The 19,406-nt window shown below is 46.0% G+C and overlaps 2 protein-coding genes across 5 annotated transcripts in view; one reads left to right on the top strand and one right to left on the bottom strand.

Moving 5' to 3' along the window:
- The window catches only part of DDX59 (DEAD-box helicase 59), a 39,911-nt gene extending 21,775 nt beyond the window's left edge, over nt 1-18,136 (bottom strand). The window contains exons 1-2 of the mRNA XM_081038960.1: nt 17,908-18,136; nt 16,371-16,556 (exon numbers count right to left, since the gene is read on the bottom strand). The gene's annotated coding sequence lies outside the window, so the exon portion shown is untranslated. The remainder of the gene's footprint in view (nt 1-16,370; nt 16,557-17,907) is intronic.
- A 306-nt stretch (nt 18,137-18,442) lies between these two features.
- The window catches only part of CAMSAP2 (calmodulin regulated spectrin associated protein family member 2), a 63,408-nt gene continuing 62,444 nt past the window's right edge, over nt 18,443-19,406 (top strand). For all 4 annotated transcript variants that reach the window (XM_081038951.1, XM_081038950.1, XM_081038949.1 and 1 more), the window contains exon 1: nt 18,443-19,142. In XM_081038951.1, the coding sequence (XP_080895077.1) occupies nt 19,004-19,142 (139 nt within the window). In that variant the 5' untranslated portion in view covers nt 18,443-19,003. The remainder of the gene's footprint in view (nt 19,143-19,406) is intronic.

The raw sequence follows: 19,406 nt of genomic DNA, 5'->3' as shown, positions 1-19,406 counted from the left end.
TCATGTAACCATTAGTGAGAGAGATATCCTGGCTAAGTGAAGCAGGCATAATGGAATTAAAATATCACCGTGCTGCGACCTCTGATGAAATAATGGGCAAACCCAGCAACGGCTGCTAAAAGCACTGGGTGAAAAACTGACAAGAGTGTGTGGTTCAGCCTGGCAATGCTTGAATCCATCGATTCATCTTAGCAACACAGAAAGAGGCACCCAGACGTTTTGTGCCTCTTGATGGACGTACACAAAGCCACTTACAAATAAATCATTTATTCATGCCCCCACCCAAAATTGAACCTAAATCCAATTGAGCCTCTAGACGTATCAATGTACGGAAAATATAAGAGACAGGAGTCTTTTAAACAACATCACTAGAATGCAGTTAGCAAAATTCAGACTGTGGGGACACTTACAGGAAAAAACGATAAACACATTTCAAGGCAAAGAAAGTGAGAATGAAAAAAGGAGGAACACACAGTCAGTTTATAAGAGACATATAAACTAAACATAATTATTTGGTTCTTGACTTAAACAAACTGATTGTAAAAATTTCCAGAGCTGCCAAGAAGAGTCTCCCTACAAACGGCAAAACCAAGATCACAAATCCCACCCACTCTCACTGACTTTTGTTGGCATAAATCCTGTAATTAAAGGGTGTACCTTTTAGTTAAACCTTCCTGTCTGGAGTTGAACACTCTGAAAAGTCAGCACTTTAAACCTCATCAATCACTGATTCTCAGACTGAACTGAGTTTATGAGCTCATTTCCCAAGGGTAGGCATCAGAGAAGGACCCAAAGCTGGAAGATAATTTTTTAAAAAGTCCTCGGAAAAGCGGAGATAATACAAAGAAAGAGGAAACCCAGAAATCAAAAATCACCTACTTTGAGAATTTACTGAGACCCCTGGTCTTTACACACTTGATGTTTCAGAGTTAATTCCAGATGGCATGCCAGTAGAGGGGACAGTGGGACACTTGGCTAAAGTGATGCCATTTTGGGTCTTTGTTTGTTTTGTCTTCGGAATGGTGGTTTTTCTGTTTTTTGTTTTTCCTGTTTTAATATGAATGACGGATAGTTTAGAAGACCCAATATTTCCAACCAAACAATGAAGCCGTTTTGTGCAATTTTGACTCCAAAGCAAGAAGACAACCTCCTAGCCTCCCAGCTCCGTATGCGCCAGGGTCACTTTTTAAATTCATGTGAATCTTGAAATCCAACCAGGGTTGGAAAGGCAGAAGTCCCTTTCCAACATCCCTCCTAAACAACCATCCCTCTCTGTTGAAACACCTGCAATAACAGGGCATTGCAGCCATGGTCCCTTCGTGGCCAGGTGTATGTGTGGTGACGTTTTCCTGTTGTTGCACAAGGGACAGGGCCACCCCATGTCCCATGACAGCAAATTCATTCTTAAAGACAAGCTTCCTCATCTCCAGTCAGTGATTCTCACCTGGAGTCCTGGGCGTGCGAAGGGCAGAAGGAGGGGACAGCTGCCTCCTGGGCAATGTTGGCCCCTGGGAATGGGGAAGGCGAGAAGTTTGGAAAAGCAGTGGGGCGTTTCCTTAATGCCGTGATGCCTACTGAGGTTAAAAAGTTATTTCCATGGTGGAAAAGAGAATGCGTCCTCAAATCTTTTCAAAATTGTTTTAAAACCACTATCTGAAGTCTTCTCTTCCCCTGGTTAAAAATATTTCTTGCTCTTTGAAATATAGGTAACATACATTTATGTATTTAATATATAAATATGTTTAATATATAATATATTTAATAGAGTTTAAACGTACCATAGAATGTAATATATATCATATGTAGACTATATAATAGACTATATAATGAGGTATATAGTGAATACTAAATAAATATATAATATTATATATCACATTTAAAAATATATATTAATATAAAAGAGTAGCCTAACCCGCCTTTCCTTTTAGGAGGTGGCATGGAAATTGCATACATCATTTCTACTAAAATCTCCTTGGTTAGAACTTGGCTGCGTGCCCCCCCCCCACTGATAGAGGAAGTGGGAGCCCAGTGTGTCTCCTGGGTGGCCAGGTGCCCACTTCCTCTGCAGGCCGGGCAGAATGCCTCATCTTCACCACCACAACTCTCAAGAGCAGCTCCGCACCACATGTCACCATAACGTGTGGGAAACTAAGAGTCCCACTGACACCCCGCACAGACCCGGGGTGGACACTTGCTGGCCGCCTCACACCCGTTCACTCCGCTTCCAGCGACAGCTCTGGCTTCTTCTGGGGGACGCACGCTTCCTCTCACCCCTCGGGCTTCTGTGTGCGCTCCTGTCCTGAGCCCAGGGCTGGCTTGTGACCTCGCCTCGCCACTCCCTCGACCACGCGGGATTCAGGGACAGGCCCGGGACCCCATCCCGCTACTAGGAAAGCAGACGCTCCGTGAAGGCTGCAGACACCTTGCCACGCGGAGCAGGACGACGACACCTTTCGTTGTCGGTGTTGAGCGGAGCCCCCAGCCCCGTCGGAGGTCGGCTCTCCGGGGGCTTCTCGGGCACAAGGTCCAGTAAATTCTCTTCTCCCTTTTTGTTTTGTTTTTTTTTTTTTCCTTACACTAGTTTGTGCTAGGTTTTCTGGAACTTGCAAGACAAGAAAATCCTAACGGATCTAAAGCTCCAAAATGTAAAAGTACACAAGAAGGAGTTAACATCATTTTGCATAACCCAGGGAAGTATCTGACGGGTTGACCTACGCGAACGAGGCCCGATTACAGGTCTCAAAGACCCGCAAAGCGTCGCTGGGTTGTGCGCACCGCAACCCAGAACCGACGCAACTTACAGCTCCAGGCGGCTTCCTCCCACAGTCAGGTCACGACGTTACCCGGGATTTCATTGCTCAGACCCTGGTCGTCATCAAGGCTTCAGCCTGAAGTCTTCCTGGGATGGGGGGAGCATCGATACGGATCAAGGGACATCCAGCAATTTCTTTCTCTTTCTGGTAGCTCCTTTTCGAGGACGTCAAACTCTCCTTTTCCACAGACCCCCGTCTCCCTGTGCTTCTTAAAAGGCACCAAGAACCCTTCTTCTTACCACGTAGAGGCAATGAATAATATTTCAGAGGAAGAGCGTCTTCCCAGTCCCTTAAGAAGTGTCTCCCGAAGAGAATATTGAAGGATAGGTTCAGGGATCTCCGCGTTGTTGGAACAGGGTCAGCATAAGCAACATTCCTACGCCCGCCGTGTTGTCTGTTTGGAAAAGGCCCCTTCGCCCGTGGGAGCGACGCTGGTGGACAGTATCACACGCGAAGCCAGACGCGCCGGGTGCGCCAGAGAAGAGGTCAGAGGCTGGGGCGGGGGTCTTCCCACACGCGTCCTGGACGCAGCGACTGCGCCAGAATTCTCCTAGAAGCCAGCCATTTACCTCATTTTAAAGACTGGCGGAGGAAGGCATTCCATTCCTTTTCAGTAAGCCATGTCAGGCCCATAACAAGCCTCACAAGAATTTAATCAACTAAGGTTTATCCAAATCCTCTGGCCCGAGGTTCTCCTGTTCTAGGTGGAAATAGAAAGCTGCTGACGACTGCCATCAGTGTGACAGCGCTTCATAGATTTGGATACTGGCATTAAAAGCTCTTCTTTATGCCAAATATCTTAACTCCTTTAACCCGGTCATTTTCAACAGGGGGCGATTCTACCCCCAGGGGACAACATTCACAGACTTTTTTGCTTGTCACAACTTAGAGGGCGGGGGTCCTACTGGCATCTAGTGAGGAGAGGCTGGACACACACACACACACACACACACACACACACACACACCAATAACCCCTACACCTTAACAGTACTGGGGGTGCTAAACTGTGCTCCTTTTCCTCACGCTGTTGTATTTTCCAGCCCTTTAATAACCACTTGAATTTTCTTTGAACTTCTTCTCAAACTTCCATTGTGTCACTAGAGCGAAGCTGTAAATGACATTACTGAACACTGAGGACAAGCTCCGTCACAATTCCTTCAGTCTCCCATGCTGGTCAAGGGCCAACCTATAGGGACATGTCCCTGTGTGAAGAGCACAGACTCAGAGCTTCTCGGGGGATAGGATGACCCACTCTGAACGCCTGCGTGGATTTGGGTGAATGGCTAGGGCACACCCCAAGTTCTACTCGAATGAGACTGTCAGACTCTCTGAGGCTGATGGAAAAGCAGAGGGGCTGGGGGTGGTGGTCAGAGAAGAGATGGGCTCCCTGAGTTGCAGCCAGAGGAATAAGAGGGCAACAGAAAGTGGACGGATGGTTTGCCAAGGTTTGCTCTTATGGCTCCCAAGCGAGCAGTCAAAGAAAGGGGCTGAACAGAGTCTTCTAGCCTCAGATGCATGTCTCCCTGCAGCCGGGGACATGCAGTTAAGATAACTCTCAGTGAATGCTTCCACTTCTGTAATTTTTCCAATGTTTATTTTTAGTCCCGTTTCTCAATAATACAGAGCAGGAAAAACCCGAAACATGAAAAACTTTATGTGCTTGCTTGAAAAACAGTGCGAGTAGCCCCTATGAAGCTAACCTTTAAAAAAGTTTCTAGAAGAAACATTAGATAGCCATAGTGAGGAAGAGAAGTGATCTGGGAAAACCCGAGGTCTGCAGAAAGAAATTTGGGGTACATGAAGAGCTAATGCTGGGTTTGGAAGAAATACTTCCAGTCTGTTAGATGGAAGCTCAGTCGTGTATTACATGGTGCCTCACTCATGAGGGGATTTTATACATGGGTTTCTGATTTTGATTAGCATTTTCTCCTAACTACTGCTCTTAAATTCAAATTATAGCTTTCTAGAGGGTTAAAAAAAAGAGAAACAGGCTGAGGTTTGCAAAACGATCACATAACTACTCCATTCTAAAACCATAGATTCTGCTATTTGTTGAGTTTTCGTGCCAGGTTTGACCTTTCTCAAGCTTGATGTCTACATACAAATATTCACGTTGGAGAGTTGGAACAAAAAATCATTTGGTTGGTTGGAGCTCTGTAAGGAATATATAATATGTTCTTTGAAATTTTAGTACCAAGTATGTTTTTATATTTAGATGACTCACAAAGACCTTATTGGCACACTACCCATGGAGCTTGAAAGATGGTCTGGAGGAATACAAAATTTTTTTTAATTTCAACTGTATGCAAGGGGAAGATGGCAGCTTAGTGTCTGTCACATCTCCTCTACTTCCTTCCAACTCCATCTGCCGGGGCCACTCAGAAGGCAGGAGGGACCTGGAGGGCGAGAGTCATAGGCCTGATGTGATGCAGGACAGGAGCTGGGGCCAGAGTGGGACAGTGCCAATGTGACAACCTGAATACAGTGGTCCCTGGTGGCTGAACTCCAATGATGGTTGGCCTATCTGCCCTGAGTATGCATATTCTCCTTGACCCCAGGGAGCTGGGAAGGAACCAAACCGAGCCAGGAGAACGTGAGGCGATCAGGAAGCAGACAATCAGATACCACTGCCCTTCAACACTCTCAGGACCACTGACGCTTCAGCTCCTCCTACGAAGCCCAGAACCAGAAAGAGAAAGAGCCAGTTGAACAATCAGACTGAGTCCCCTGTGAAATGGCTGCTGGAAGAGACAGATAACAACTTGCGCAGCAACAAAAAATTAATAAGAATGCCAAGAAGACATGAATGCAGCCTGAAAGAGACTTTCTGGAGATAAATCAAATCATGATTTTCAGACTAAAATTTAATAAAATGAAGGCTACTGCTGAAACTCAAATTAGAAGCCTGGACAATTCAATGGAATATGTCAAATGACAGAGTAAAAATACAAAGAGATAGAAACAGTAACGAGAGAGAGAGAGAGAGAGAGAGAGAGAGAGAGAGAGAGAGAGAGAGAGAGAGAGGAGACAAGATTTGGAAGATATATCCTGGCGGGTAGATTCTAGAAGAAGAAAAAGCAATAGATGTTGGAGAGAGAATAGAAGAAAATATTTTTGTGCTGAAGACCAGAGTGTACAAATTCAAAAGGCTGACTAAATCCCAGGCATAATTCCTAAAATCCAAAACCTGGAAGCAGCACACTTGTCCTTCAGCAGGTGAGTGACTAAACAAATTGGCAACACACTAGGGTATAAAAGGAACGAGCTAGTCACACATACAAAACAACTGGGGTCCATAGGGAATTGTGCTGAGGGGGCGAAGGCCAGTCCCCAAAAGTTACATGCCAGACAAGTCCATTCATATGACATTTTTGAAATAACAAAATTATAAAAGTGGAGAACAGTTTAGTGGTGGCTGGGGGTTAGAGACAAGGGGGTGGGTGTGTGTGGCTGGAGGGGATCCTTGTGGTGACAGAACGACTCAGTATCTTTTTGTTTCCAGTTTTCTTGAGTACCTTGACTAGAATGGTGGATGCCCGAACTTACACATGTAATAACATTGTATCTAAGTACACACACTGATAAACGCAAGTCAAACTGGGGAAATCTGGATACAGTTTCTGGCTACAGTGTCAACACTGTGCTTGTGATACATACTATATAGTTTTACACAATGTTACCATCGGGAAACTGGGTCAAAGGTACACTGGGATCTCTCTGTATTATTACTCGGAACGGCATGCTAATACAGAATTCTCTCAATTAAAATGTCAATCCAAAATAATAGCTTCTACACATTCCACAAAGTGCTGGCACTTAACACCCATAACCCGGAAGGCAGTTGACCGACTCATAGGGTGGTGACCTCCCATTACAAACGATGTCACGGTTTGGAATGCTCATTACCGCCAAGGACCTGGGTAGAGGTATAAAGACCTTTTTTCACGTTATCTAATTTTTTTTTCCTCTTACGATTTTTTTTGGTGTGTTGTACAGCAGTATAATTTTTCACTTATTTATTCTATCAGTAGATCTGGTTTGTACAATGTACAATGGTTCCATTTCAGAAAATAAAAATAAAAAATTTCAAATCATGAAAAAAAATAAAAATAATAGCTTCTGAATTTTTTCAGTATTTCAAAGGGCACTAAAAATGAGAGACATAAATACCACTTGTTACTGGAAATATGTAGCTGTATATTTTTCAGACAGGCATAGGGTGTGCATGACAAAAAGTAAAACTCTTATTGACTTAAACCCTTATAGACTTAAAACAAGATCTGAACAAATGGAACGATTTACCATTCTAAAAATGACAAATCTCTCAAAATTAAGATACAAAGTCACCGCGCTTCCAATGGGAGTGCTAACTAGGGTGGTTCTTGTTTTTTGAAACGGGAGTGAGAGGGTGTTGGATCAAAATATCCTAGAGCTCATGTGGAAGAATAAAGCTCAAGAACATAAAAAGCGTGAAAATGAAGAATGGTGCCAGAGAACTTGTGTCACGAGACAGCAGAATGCATCCCCAGGCCGCTGCCATCAAACTCTATGGCCGGGTCTAGGACCCGGCAGTCAGGTAAGTGTGACACATAGAGTCCAGGAGCAGACCCCAGGGCCTGTGTGAACTGAATACAAGACTGAGGTGGGGCTTCCATGCGGAGGACGAGTGTGGCTCATGACCACCTGGCGTTGGCATGACTGCTTATCCACCTGGGGAAAAATTACAGTCAGGCCCTGTGTCATACCACATACCTTCTAAAACGATAAAAATCTTACAAGGATAGCTAGGTGACAACAAGTGCTCTTAGAGCGAAGGACCCTCTCAACTAAGGAAGGAAATCCAAATGCCAGTTTCCAAAAAGACATATTGGGCGATATAAACATTAAAAACATTTTGAAGGGCAAACTACACCAAGTTCAACAAGTCAATGATGGAGGAGGAAAGCCTGTGATGCTACACCAGGAAAAGGGCTGATGTCTACAATAGGCAAAGAACTATGACAGATTGACGAGGCGCGCACACACACACACACACACACACACACACACACACTGGGCAGAGTGTGTCCCATAGAAGAGCAAATACAAAATGTAAGACACAGAAGTAAAGATGCTCAGATTCATCAGTCGTCAGGGAAATGCAAATACAAATAAAATACTCTCTTTATTCATTAGACTGTCAAAATTAAAAGGTAATGACATCACCCACATCTGACTGGGACTGGGGGAATTACTCTCATACACCTCTGATAAAAATATAAAACCTTTTGGAAAGGCATCTGGCAATATTGATGAAAATTACAACTACATGTCTTCAACCCTGCAATCCTTCTGGGAATCCATGTCCTAGAAATAAAAGTCCCGGAATATGTATAATGATGTTCATTGCAGCACCATTCATAATAAGAGAGATCTGAAACAAAGTGAATGTCCACTGAGAAAGGACTGGGTGGATATATCACGAGTCCACACTGTGAAATATTATGCAGACATGAAGAATGCATTGGCATTCTGATCGGTCAGCATAAAGGGACTTCAATGAGGTATTAGTGCATGAAAAAGCTAAGGTATGAGAGCAGAGCATGTCATATAATCTCAATTTTGCAAAGCAGATAATGATTTTTAAATCTATATAACTGTGTATGGTTGTGTAAGTCTGGAGAAAAACAGAAAAATATGCATCAGATAATTCATATAAGATCCATGGAGGAGAAAAGGGTGGGGCCAGGGAATAGGGAAAGAGGAGAGACTTAGATGCCAAATGTGATTTAATTTCACTTAGGCCATAGAATTTTATGGATCTTGGTGTCTTCTTCAACATCTGTATTTCAAAATGGGGAAACTGAGTCTCAGTGAAGTCACCTGTGGTGGAGTCCAGAGCTGGAAGGCGAGGTCAGTCCCCAGGACAAGAATCTTCCACTTCCGGATTCATTGCCTAATGCCTCCTCGGTCTCCACCTGCCAGAAAATGTGCTCAGTGGGAAAAGGAAGCGCAGGGCAGGGAAACTGAAAAATGGTGACAGAAACAATGAGTTAACCTTTTATGCCTCTATTTCCTCTTGTGTTTTTAAGCCTTAAAAAAAAAAAAGGCTTAAGGGGCCTGCTTCTTTTGTTTTAGGTATTTTAACAGACACATGACATGGGGAATTAAAAATGGGGAGTTGAGAATGAAAAATCTTGAGATTTGTTCCACTAATCCATTCTTAGTCTATTTTTATTTCTGCTGTTACAGCAGAACATTCCCTGTAATACATTCCTTAAAGTCCAGGGGAGAAAGTATCAAAGCAGACTCTCCTCTAATTAGGCTCTAAGATAAGAAAACCCACAAAGGAGAAGTTGCCTGTACATGGCTCAGTTACGATGACTGGATGACTGTGATTTCTTTTTTTTTTTTGTCTTAAATGAATCAAATCAAATTTAAACAACAAACCGTGGTTTTTAATAGATGTTTGATTTTTCTAATTAGGAGGTGGTCGTGTTCTTTAAGACAGAACATGAAATTAAAGAAAACAAGCAAACCAGAACCAAATTGGTTGTGTGACACATTGAGCTTGAAGTTGTGCAGTTCTGTTGACCTGTGAAAGCACACTATTACCTAATGAAATGTAGGTGCCAAAATAATATCTGGTCTACCCGAAGTCCAATGACTGGGACAATGCCAGGTACATTTTAACGTTTCTTTCCGTGCCTTTGAGTTTTCTGGGTAAACTTCACTAACAGTTCTAGCAACCTTATGTTTAGCTGGTGACAGACTGGAACATTCACTGACTGACAAGGATTGTGAATGCCTCTTTGTTTGTGCAGTTGGGCTGAAGGGACCGTCCTGCCCAACACTTGCCATTTCAACCTCCCTTTGCTGAGATTTATAACTTGGCTGGAACACTGTATTCATCATACAACTTTGGGTCAAGGGATATTTTTATTTTTCATTTTTTACAAATTCTGAAAACACACTCATACCAAATAAAACAAACCAAGCATTTTATGTAGAGCCTGTTTTTCTCCCTTCCTAAGTTGTGTTCTCATTTTTTATTTTAAGATGCTTTGGGAAAGGATGCAATTAGGAAAGTGGGTATTTCAGTCAGGCTTTTGATCACAAGCCAATCATACTCCTGGCAAGAATTTGTTACATCATGTAGTTATAGTTCCATTTGGAATCTAGGAAAAACTAAGACATGGGCTTGGAAAACGTTTGGTAACTTGTTTTCTTTTAGAGAATGTCCTCTAAGAAAAAGGACCTGGGATCTTACTGAATCAGGTGAAAAAAAACCACCTTGTAGTGAAACCCACATCATGCTGTTCTAAACTACAATAATTAATATATATTTTCTAAAAAGACTACAAAACAATTTTTTAAAAATTCCACGACACTGTAACCACAGAAGTGTCCCAGAACTCAAGGACTGAACAAGACATCTGAGGTCACTAGGCCCATCTTTCCTCCAGGGGGGACTCTCCCCTTCATTATTTTATTCAGCATTTTCTCCAGTCACTTGGAATGCCTGAAGCAACACAATACCGTCCTTTCAATGACAATTGTTGTTCCAGCATTTCATTAGCTGGAGCAATGCTGAGTGGAAATGATTTTCTAAATTGAATGCTGCTTCTAATTTTCATTAGAAGATTTAAAATAGAGTCAGTGACACTCTTTTCTAACTCTGGGATTCTGTGGGGGATGGGTCTGAGCCAGGTATGCAACTTAGAGACTAAGCGTTGGTTCAAACATTTACTGCAATTAGTTATGTTTCAGAAGAGATCGTTCTGGGTAGACTCATGCTATAATGAGGTCATCTGATAACAGAATATTTTGAGGTGTTACTGCTTTATCACATACAATGATGCCATAAAATGATATACTATCCATTAGATGTTCAATTGAAAGTGTGCGGTGGAAAAGAGTTTATTGCTTTGCTTTTCTTTCCGATTCCGGCTTTCATGCTGAATAACCTAAAAGTAGAGTGTTTCTAGCATGGCAAAAATAACATTCTGAGTTACTGAAGTTCTATAGGGAATTATCAGTTTGGATGCCACTAGCTTTTATCTTTTCAAATTCTCAACGTCAAGCTGTAATTTTCCTCTTCTAGATTTATCCAGAGGCTTTAAATTAACAATATAAGAAACTAAACAGGAAGTCACATTTCTCTGATCTAGAAAATTAGGAGGAAGGTGGGGGAACAGACGAGACAACTAAATTAGGAGAAGGAAGCTGCCCTATTTTGTTTCTGTTAATCTAAGTCATACATTCAAATTCCTCCTAGTGTTCTGACCAAAAAGACCACACCTCCAGAAGAAATGCAGCCTATTTCCCAGCTGTCTGTAGGTCGTAATGAAAGGAAGGGCCATGGCCTACACCCACTGGTAGTGTACAATCTGTTTAGAAAGAAGTCCACAAAAGTGAGGCATAGCTCCCAACTAGTGCTTAGAGGAAGGTTTGATATCTATGTTTAGTGACTAAAAAAGAAGGAACATTAGCCCAAATGCTATGACTTGTTCAAATACCGACATATTTGAAACCACAGTAATAAATTTGCCGTAGCAAATGAGATACACAACAATAACAGATTTTTGCTTTGTTTTTCTGAATGCCGCTGGGAGCCAGTGTTGTTCGAGCAGCTAATCAGGACTAACTTGTGTACTTCAGTTAATGAGAGCAGTGGCCTCTAGGCTTGGGGATTTCACAAAGCAGTCAGGTTTCCCAAATGAATGAATGAACAGATTGGAGAGGAGCGAACACAGCGTTATGAGTTTTTCATTTTACCAAATGAGGAGACAGAAAAATCTCAACCGTCATCAGTACTCACCATTATTTCATAAAAGAAAGGCCATTTTAACATGAAGGGAATTATCTCATAATAAAAAATAGTCCTTCAGAGGGAAAAAAATAGTTTTACGGAAAAAAAAAATCACTACATTTTCTAAGTATCAATTCTAATAAAACACGATAGACTAGTACTTAGGAACTAGTGGAAACCACTTGCTATAGCATTATGGGGACCAGCTTTCCATTTTTAATTCCCATATAAGCTACTTAGGTACATTGATCTGTTTCATGGCCCTAGAATGTTACTAATGTGTATTTTTTGTTACCTGTTAATTCACCAATTCTTTCAGCTATTCAGCAAATACTTCCTGTGGTCTATTACCTATTAGGCACTGATGAAGACCATGAAGCGGAATAAGATGGTCTCTTCCATTATGGTGCACAGAAAGAGCTCTACTTCAAGACAAAACCCAAAAAGGCACAAATCGATCAGAGGAGCCCAGGTTAGGCAGGGAAGCCTTCACGGAAGAAGAGGCATTTGAGGTAAAGAGTGAAAGATGAGAAGATTTCAACAGCTCACATTGGTCTGGGGGCGGATTATGGAGGGAGGTTAATAAAATTATCCAAACCAAGAAGCCTTGGAAACAATTAAATATGTTGAAGGTCTTGGAGTAATCTGGCTTGATAAGTGTAGGAGAAGACTAGGGAAATGTGAACGTAAAGATAGGCCATTTTGCAAAAGATCTTCAAAGTCAAGCAAGTGCTTAGACTACATCTAGTAACGGGGCTTAGCCACCACGTGGGTGGGTGTGGATGGAAAGATTCCTGACCTTGAAATCAGGAGCCATGACTTTTAGAGTCAGCTCTTCACTTCCCATGAAAACTTGAGGAATTCTCTTAATCCCTCTGCACCCCCATTTTCCACCTGTCAAATGATATTAATACCTGGATCACGTGCTATTTAAGGATGAAATTACATAAGATGCAGTAACGAGAGGCCTGGTAAGTATCAGACACGTGATCTGAAATCACTAACGTCTGTCGACTGGATATTCACCGAATCATCAAATTCAGGTTTAGGAAGATTATTGCTGTAACCTGTGGGGTCAAAAAGAGAAACTGAGTGGGAGTGGATGAGGGGGATGAGAAATCCGTGGGAATGGAGAAGAGTACATGGAAGTGAGAGGTACTTGGACTGCTGGATGGAAAGGGATGAGAGGGAAGGGCCGAAGGACGATGACCCGTTTGAAGCTGAGAAGTGTCATTAGCAGAACAGGGGAGGCTGGGGCTACAGGCCAAGTGAGGGGAAAGCTGCTGAGTTTGCTTCTGGTGGATTTGAATGTGAGATGTGGGGTCTGTATGTGGGTGGAAAGGTCCAGGAGGTTTTAGGAAGTTCCTCAGGAGAAGAGTCAGAAGCCGAGCTGCGGATTAGGGAGCCGTCTGTACAGGGACGAGCGCTGGAGTCAGAAAGACTCCACTGCGACCCCAAGAGCGGATGCCCAGATAAAAGAGGGACCAGGACTGAGTCTGACTGGCTTCTCTGCTGGGCAGGCCAGCAAACAAAGGAAGTGGAAGAGCAGCGGAGAGGGGATCCAACAAGTGAGGTGTCTCAGGAGGGCCAGGGAAGCCGAGGGAGAAGATAGTTTGAAGAACAAAGGGGCACTCATAAGTGCCACATGTCACTGAGGCCAAAGAAACAAGAGCACACAAGTTCCAACAAGGGGGACTTTTGTGAGAGCAGTTTCAGGAGTGTGGTGGGAGCAGAAGCACAGTGCCAGGAAAGAGAGAAGGGGTTAGTTTCAAAAAAGATTAATTTACATTTTGCATAAGCAAAAATAATACAAAATCACCAAAAGCTACCAAAACCATACAAAACGAAAAGTAGGTCTCCTGCCTCCTCCTCCCGTTTCTTACCCATCCTTCCAGGACCATCCAGGGATGTCCCATGACTATATATGTTTCTTAAACACCCTAGTAAACACACACTACTCTGCACCTTTCTCTTTTTACTTGACCGTATGAAGTCTTGGATCTCTCCAGGAGATACCATGACCCTGCAGGCAGCACAATCCATTTCGTTAGTCCTCCCCTCTACTGTGGGGCACATTTGGGCCGTTTCCATCAAGAAGTTGATGAAAAGAACAAAAGTTTCCTGTTTGATTGGGTGACACTCTACAACTCTAGACCTTGATGGCCTCAGTGGGAGGACAACTATTGACCAACCAACAGCAACACCATCACCCCATCTTCAGTGTCCCTCCACTTTCGATTTGGTCCCTACTGTCACCGGAAAGCTTCCTGCTCAGTAAGCTCGCCCAGCCTTTCTGCAGTCCCATCACAAAGCCATCACAAAGCTTTCCAGAGAGAAGAAGGTAAGTCCTGCTCTAAATATTTCAATCGGAGCGAAAGGCTGCTGACTGACCCAACCTGCAGTTACAATCTGCTAAGGTACATGGATGCCCCCCTCCCATTGTAAACTGCTGGCCTTGGAAGGGCCTTGGAAGTTGCCTAAGTCCATCTCTTTGTTTTCAGCGATGGAAATCAGAGGGCAGAGAAGTGACATGTCTCCCCCAGATCATGTGGCTGGACAGTACTGGAACCCAGGGCCCTTACGCCCAGCCCAGTGTTCTTTCTGTCACCTCCCTCCTTACCTGCCATCAGGGATGTTAAAAATGATGGATACTTTGCCTGTTATTGGAGACGTGGGGACCTTGGTTTGAGTAGGGAAGAAGGAAAGAGGTCTTAGTACTGCACTTGGGAACCTGATGGCCAGGTTTCACTTCTCGGTTTAGACACTGACTCACAGCGACTCAGGGAGTTCTGTGGCCTTCCTGGGTTTCAGTGGCTCTAGCTACACACTTGGCATCAGACCTTTTACACAGGCCTCGCTGGAATTGCTGTGACGGTTGATGAGGTAATCCTTATAAAATTCTGCCGGCAATTCAAATGAAAGCCACAACTTCGTCTAGAAATGACAGAATGTCAGCTACATAGCACAGACCCTTCCTTCCCATATTGGTTTACGACATGCTGCTACGCTATGTCTTCAGTTAGCCAGGAATTCTCCCCGTACACCTTGGTCATTCTTAACCTGGTTGATTCAAACTTTCCTTAGTCTAGTTCCTTGGGTTTCAAAATAACATAAGGTCTTCCCCACTTAAGTTCTCTGCACCTTGGTTTCTCCATTTGCTAAAGGAGGATAAGAATAGGGCTGCAGTGAGGATTGAGTAAGTTAATATACCAGGGGGTACCAAAAAATGTATATAAGTGGACACTTTGGTCAACGTTGCTCAAGCAGTAGTTCACCGTAATCAGAAGTGTCTGGATGCTGATGGGAGCATCTCTTGTAACTGCAGAAGTCAAACGTGACTTGTATTCATCTGTTGTTATTGATATATATTGAGTATTACAATTTTAATACAGTTTTCCTTTCTTAAAATGGGTATACATTATTTTGGCACCCTCTGTATATGTATAGCAGGGCCTGATACGTAAAGTGTTACCACGTAAGGAGTGTTAGTTACTATTAGTGTAATTAATTGAAGGTGGATGATAGTATATGGATACAGGCTTTCAATTTTCAAAAATAACATGAGATCTCACTGTAGCTCAATGGTTTAGTGTTTCTTTGTTTCTGAGATTTCTACAGAAGTAACAAGGCTTCTAGCCTATGGAGATACAGACACAACAAAGAAGGAGAGCTGGGCCGCTCAGGTCCTAGGATGTCCAAACTTTCTCGTTGAAATTTTCCTTTCTTACATATCGTGTTCAATACTGCATCCTTAGCCCGCAGGCACTGAATCAATCGATATTGGCCAACGACTGGATGAAACAATCTATGCCTCTATCCAAAGGCCAGAAATGGAGGACGGCCACAAAAGTGGAAGTCTGGCTGAGACTGTGGATTTTCCAACAGAAAGGAGAGACTTCAAATAGAGAGAGGGAGGATTGTATATGTAGGAATATATGTAGCTGTCGCCTGATGGGTAGAGATTCTGAGCCTGCAGACAATAATAGACGGGTAACTCTGTGGCTAGACAAGCTGGCTCAAGAACCACTAAGTTTTGGTTTTGTTTTTAACGAAGTCAGGTATCTTACGAAGGCAGGAGAGAGCATCTCTTTTTGACAGTGGTATTCTGCAGAGATCTCCAGTTTTTATAAGGGATTGTTCTGAAGCTGTCATGAACACACTAGGAGAGTCTGCCCCCCCCTGAAAATGAATCCTTCTTTGTACTCAGGGTGTTTCTCCGTTAATAAAAGCCTCCTATGAGGATCCCATGTTTCACAGACACCCTGAAAGTTAAAGCTGCTCTTTGTGTAGGCGCTTCTTTCCCTCATTCCCAAACACACTTCTCCCCAGTGGGGGTCACAGTAATGCCATCGCTACTAAATGTGTCACCGTTGAATCAAAGGACAAGTCAGAGCAACTGTCTTTGCTTCCTTTTCTTCCTCATGGTGTTCATTTAGGTTGAAATACTTTTCGGTAAAATCCAACAAGCACTTAGCCAGCATCCATTCTGAGCAGAGCGCTGTGCCAGGTCACATATGCAACATAAAGGTAATTAGACATGGTTTCTGGCCTCAGAACCTTATATTGCCTTGCAGATTATTGTAATGACTGGCGAAATGTATCAGTATCGCTCTTCGACCTTTCCAAGCTATAGGTTTTTCTTAATCTGGCTTCTTGCTCTAGAATTCAGTAGAAGGTGAATTTAAATACATGGGATTTAACAGACGTCTCTAAGAAACCTTCCCGATCCCTCCACCTACACGTTCTGTCAGCTTCAGCACTTACCCGTTTACCATTGGATTCGATTCACTGATGTTCATGTCAGCTTCCATAATCCAAGGAGGGAACAGGCACTGGGACGCTGCCCGAGGAGCAGAGCCAGAAGACTTGGGCCTGCTTTGGAAGCCACACTCAGAGATGCATCAACTGTGACATCTTGTCCATGCAGCTGAATCTCTGCAACCCTCAGTCCTGCATCCAGAATGGAAAAATGATACTCACGAGGGTCTCACAAAAGGAGGTGAGAATTTACAGTTATCATCTGAACCCACTTTGTGAACTATAACCAGTGTTAATTTTATTGCCCCCCATGCGCTCTAGCAAAGGGTCCTGCCCATGAGAAATACTCCATTAATAGTCATTAAATTCCTGAAAAATGACATCAACCACCCTGCGGTGTCTGATTCTCTCACTCACATTCTTTTCCTAGCCCACGTTGCTAGCAGGGCTTCTCTGTAGTGCCCTCCTAAGGTTCAGGGCGGAGTTAAACAGGATCAAAGGAGCCTGCTTGCGGGTGGAGCTACCCTTTGAGATACAGGGTCCGAAGACCCTCCCCTCATACTTCCTATATCTTGCTCCTACCTTAAGGGTAGGTAATACCAGGGAGGCCCTGGGAGTTAAAACATGGGGTTTGGAGTAAGACAGTCTGGGGTTCAAGTCTTGGGTCTACCAATTAGGGTGATTTTTTAAACCTTTCTCAGCTTTAGTTTTCTCATCTGTGAAATGAAGGTAACAGGATTTGACAATGATTAGATAATGGGTTAATGGGTTAAGAATATTGTGAGGAATTACTGATTTAAATCAGCTCAGTAAGCGTTAACTACCATAATATCCATCCCTAGTCCCTAAACAGCAATTGAGTAACTATGGTCTGAGAGCTATCCAGCTGCTGGAGGCAGACCCTGATGTTCGTGGGAAACGGACCAGTCCCTGGTGATGACACAGAATGCGGTAAGTGCCAAGACAGAAGTAAACAGGGCGCTGGGAGAACAGTTGGGAGGCACCTATGTGACAGCCCTGGCTGGGAGGGTGTCACGGAGGGCTCCCTAGAGAAGTCATGACTGTGAAGAGGCTTAACGGCCCAATAGCAGCGAGCCAGGTGCATAGAGGGAGCACACTGAACAAGGCCACAGCTCCGAGAAAGCATGCGCCTTGGGGAAAAGGGAGAGCAGCTCCAACACGACGGAGTCAGATCGCGGAGCGCGGCCGTTTGCTTTGTGAAAGAACTGATGCTTTCTCTGGAGGGAACTGGGAGGCACTGATGGACGTACCCTCACCTGGAGAGGACGTTTGGGTGCACAGCATGGCGTTCAGAGCATCTTGACGTCATGAATACATGTTTGGAGCTTCCCAGGACCCGCACCTGGTGAAAGCATGTGTGAGGAACGCACTCGCTTCGCCCCGTGATTTCGGGGCCCACCAGCGATGACACCCAGCCCTTAGGGTCACTTCGAGGACTACCTAGACTTCTGCACGTCAAGCTCGCAGCAAAGTGCATGCCACATAACAAGCATTTGAATCAACACCAGTTCTCTTTGCTTACCCACTTTGTAGCTAAAATAGGAAAGCTACTGCCAGGCCTCTCTTCTCCCTTCCTTCCCTTTCCTCTCCCGGCAGTGTAAGCAGCAGCAGCCAAACACCAGAGACGCGGAGGATATCCATTCAAGCGAGGATTCCGGAGTTAGGATTGAAAAGTAGCCACAAGCAACCGGGGGCTCGGGATGGAGCGAGGCTGGGCATGCTCAGTGCGCTGGGCCGCCGAGCGGCGATCCGGAGCGAAACGGGGGGCGTGGCCGAGGGCGGGGCGGGGCGTGGTCGGGGCGGGGCCGAGGCTGGGCATGCTCAGTGCGCTGGGCCGCCGAGCGGAGATCCGGAGCGAGACGGGCGGGGGCGGGGCCGAGGGCGGGACGGGGGCGTGGTCGGGGCGGGAGCGCGGCTGGGCGGAGCCGGAATCCCTGCGGCTGGATGGAAGCCGGGCGAGGGCGGGCCCGGGGGCGGAGCCTGCCCGGGGCGGGGCCGCGCGAGGGCGCAAGCTCAGTGGCCCCAGCTGCTCACTCGCTCCTCTGCCGCAGCTGGAAAACCGCAGCGGCGGCGGCGGCGGCGCCGGCCGAGGGGGAGCGAGCGAGTCGGGCGGCCGCGGGGAGAGAACCTATGAGGGCATAAGTGATAAGCCACCGAGCGCCCGGGGTCGGCGGCGTCCCGCGGGGCGGAAGACGCGGCGGGCGGCGGCGGGCGGCGCGGAGGAGGGCCCGCCGCAGTGATTTTGACGTTTCCGGAGCGTCGTCTCCGGCGGCCGCCCCCGCCCGCGGCCCTCCGCCCGGGGCCTGGCGGAGGCAGCGGAGGCCTCGCGATGGCCGCGCGGCGTCCCCGGCGCGATTGTTGAGCCCCCCCGACATTCCGGGCGCGTCCAGCCGCCTCCCCCGCCCGTGTGGCCGATCGCAGACAAAGGGGAGCGGCCTCGCTCACGCGCGCTCGCGGGCGGGCGGGGGGCGCGGGCGGCGCCGCCTCCTCCTGGGCCCGGCTCCCCGCGGACGGCGAGCTGCCCGGGGCCCGGGGCCCGCCCGACGCTGCGAGCCCCTCGGCCCCCGGCCGCGCACCATGTGAGCGTGGGCGCCCGCGCCGAGGAGCCGCCGCGCACGATGGGGGACGCCGCGGACCCCCGGGAGCTGAGGAGGACGTTCATTGTCCCCGCCATCAAGCCCTTCGACCACTACGACTTCGCCAGGGCCAAGGTCGCCTGCAACCTGGCCTGGCTGGTGGCCAAAGCCTTCGGGACAGGTAGGTGGTGGCGTCCCCGGCGCTGCCCCTCGGACGCGCGCATCCCGGTCCTCGTTCGCCATCCTCGGAGCCCCTCGGTGCGTGTCCTCCAGGCTCCGCGAGGGCACGGGCGCCCCGGAGGGGAGGCGAGGAAGGGGACCCACGGCGGGTGTGGGCGGACGCCCGAGGCCCCGGACGGCCAGGTGGGGTCGGCCCCCTTCCTGTCATTGCATCGCAAGAGTGGCTCTGTTTTTCCCCAGCGAGTCATTTTGTCACGTTGTGACC

This window comes from Rhinolophus hipposideros (assembly GCF_964194185.1).
Source record: "Rhinolophus hipposideros genome assembly, chromosome: 26".
NCBI lineage: Eukaryota > Metazoa > Chordata > Mammalia > Chiroptera > Rhinolophidae > Rhinolophus > Rhinolophus hipposideros.
The sequence above is the reverse complement of the archived record's forward strand: the minus strand, read 5'-3'. Positions and strand labels throughout refer to the sequence as shown.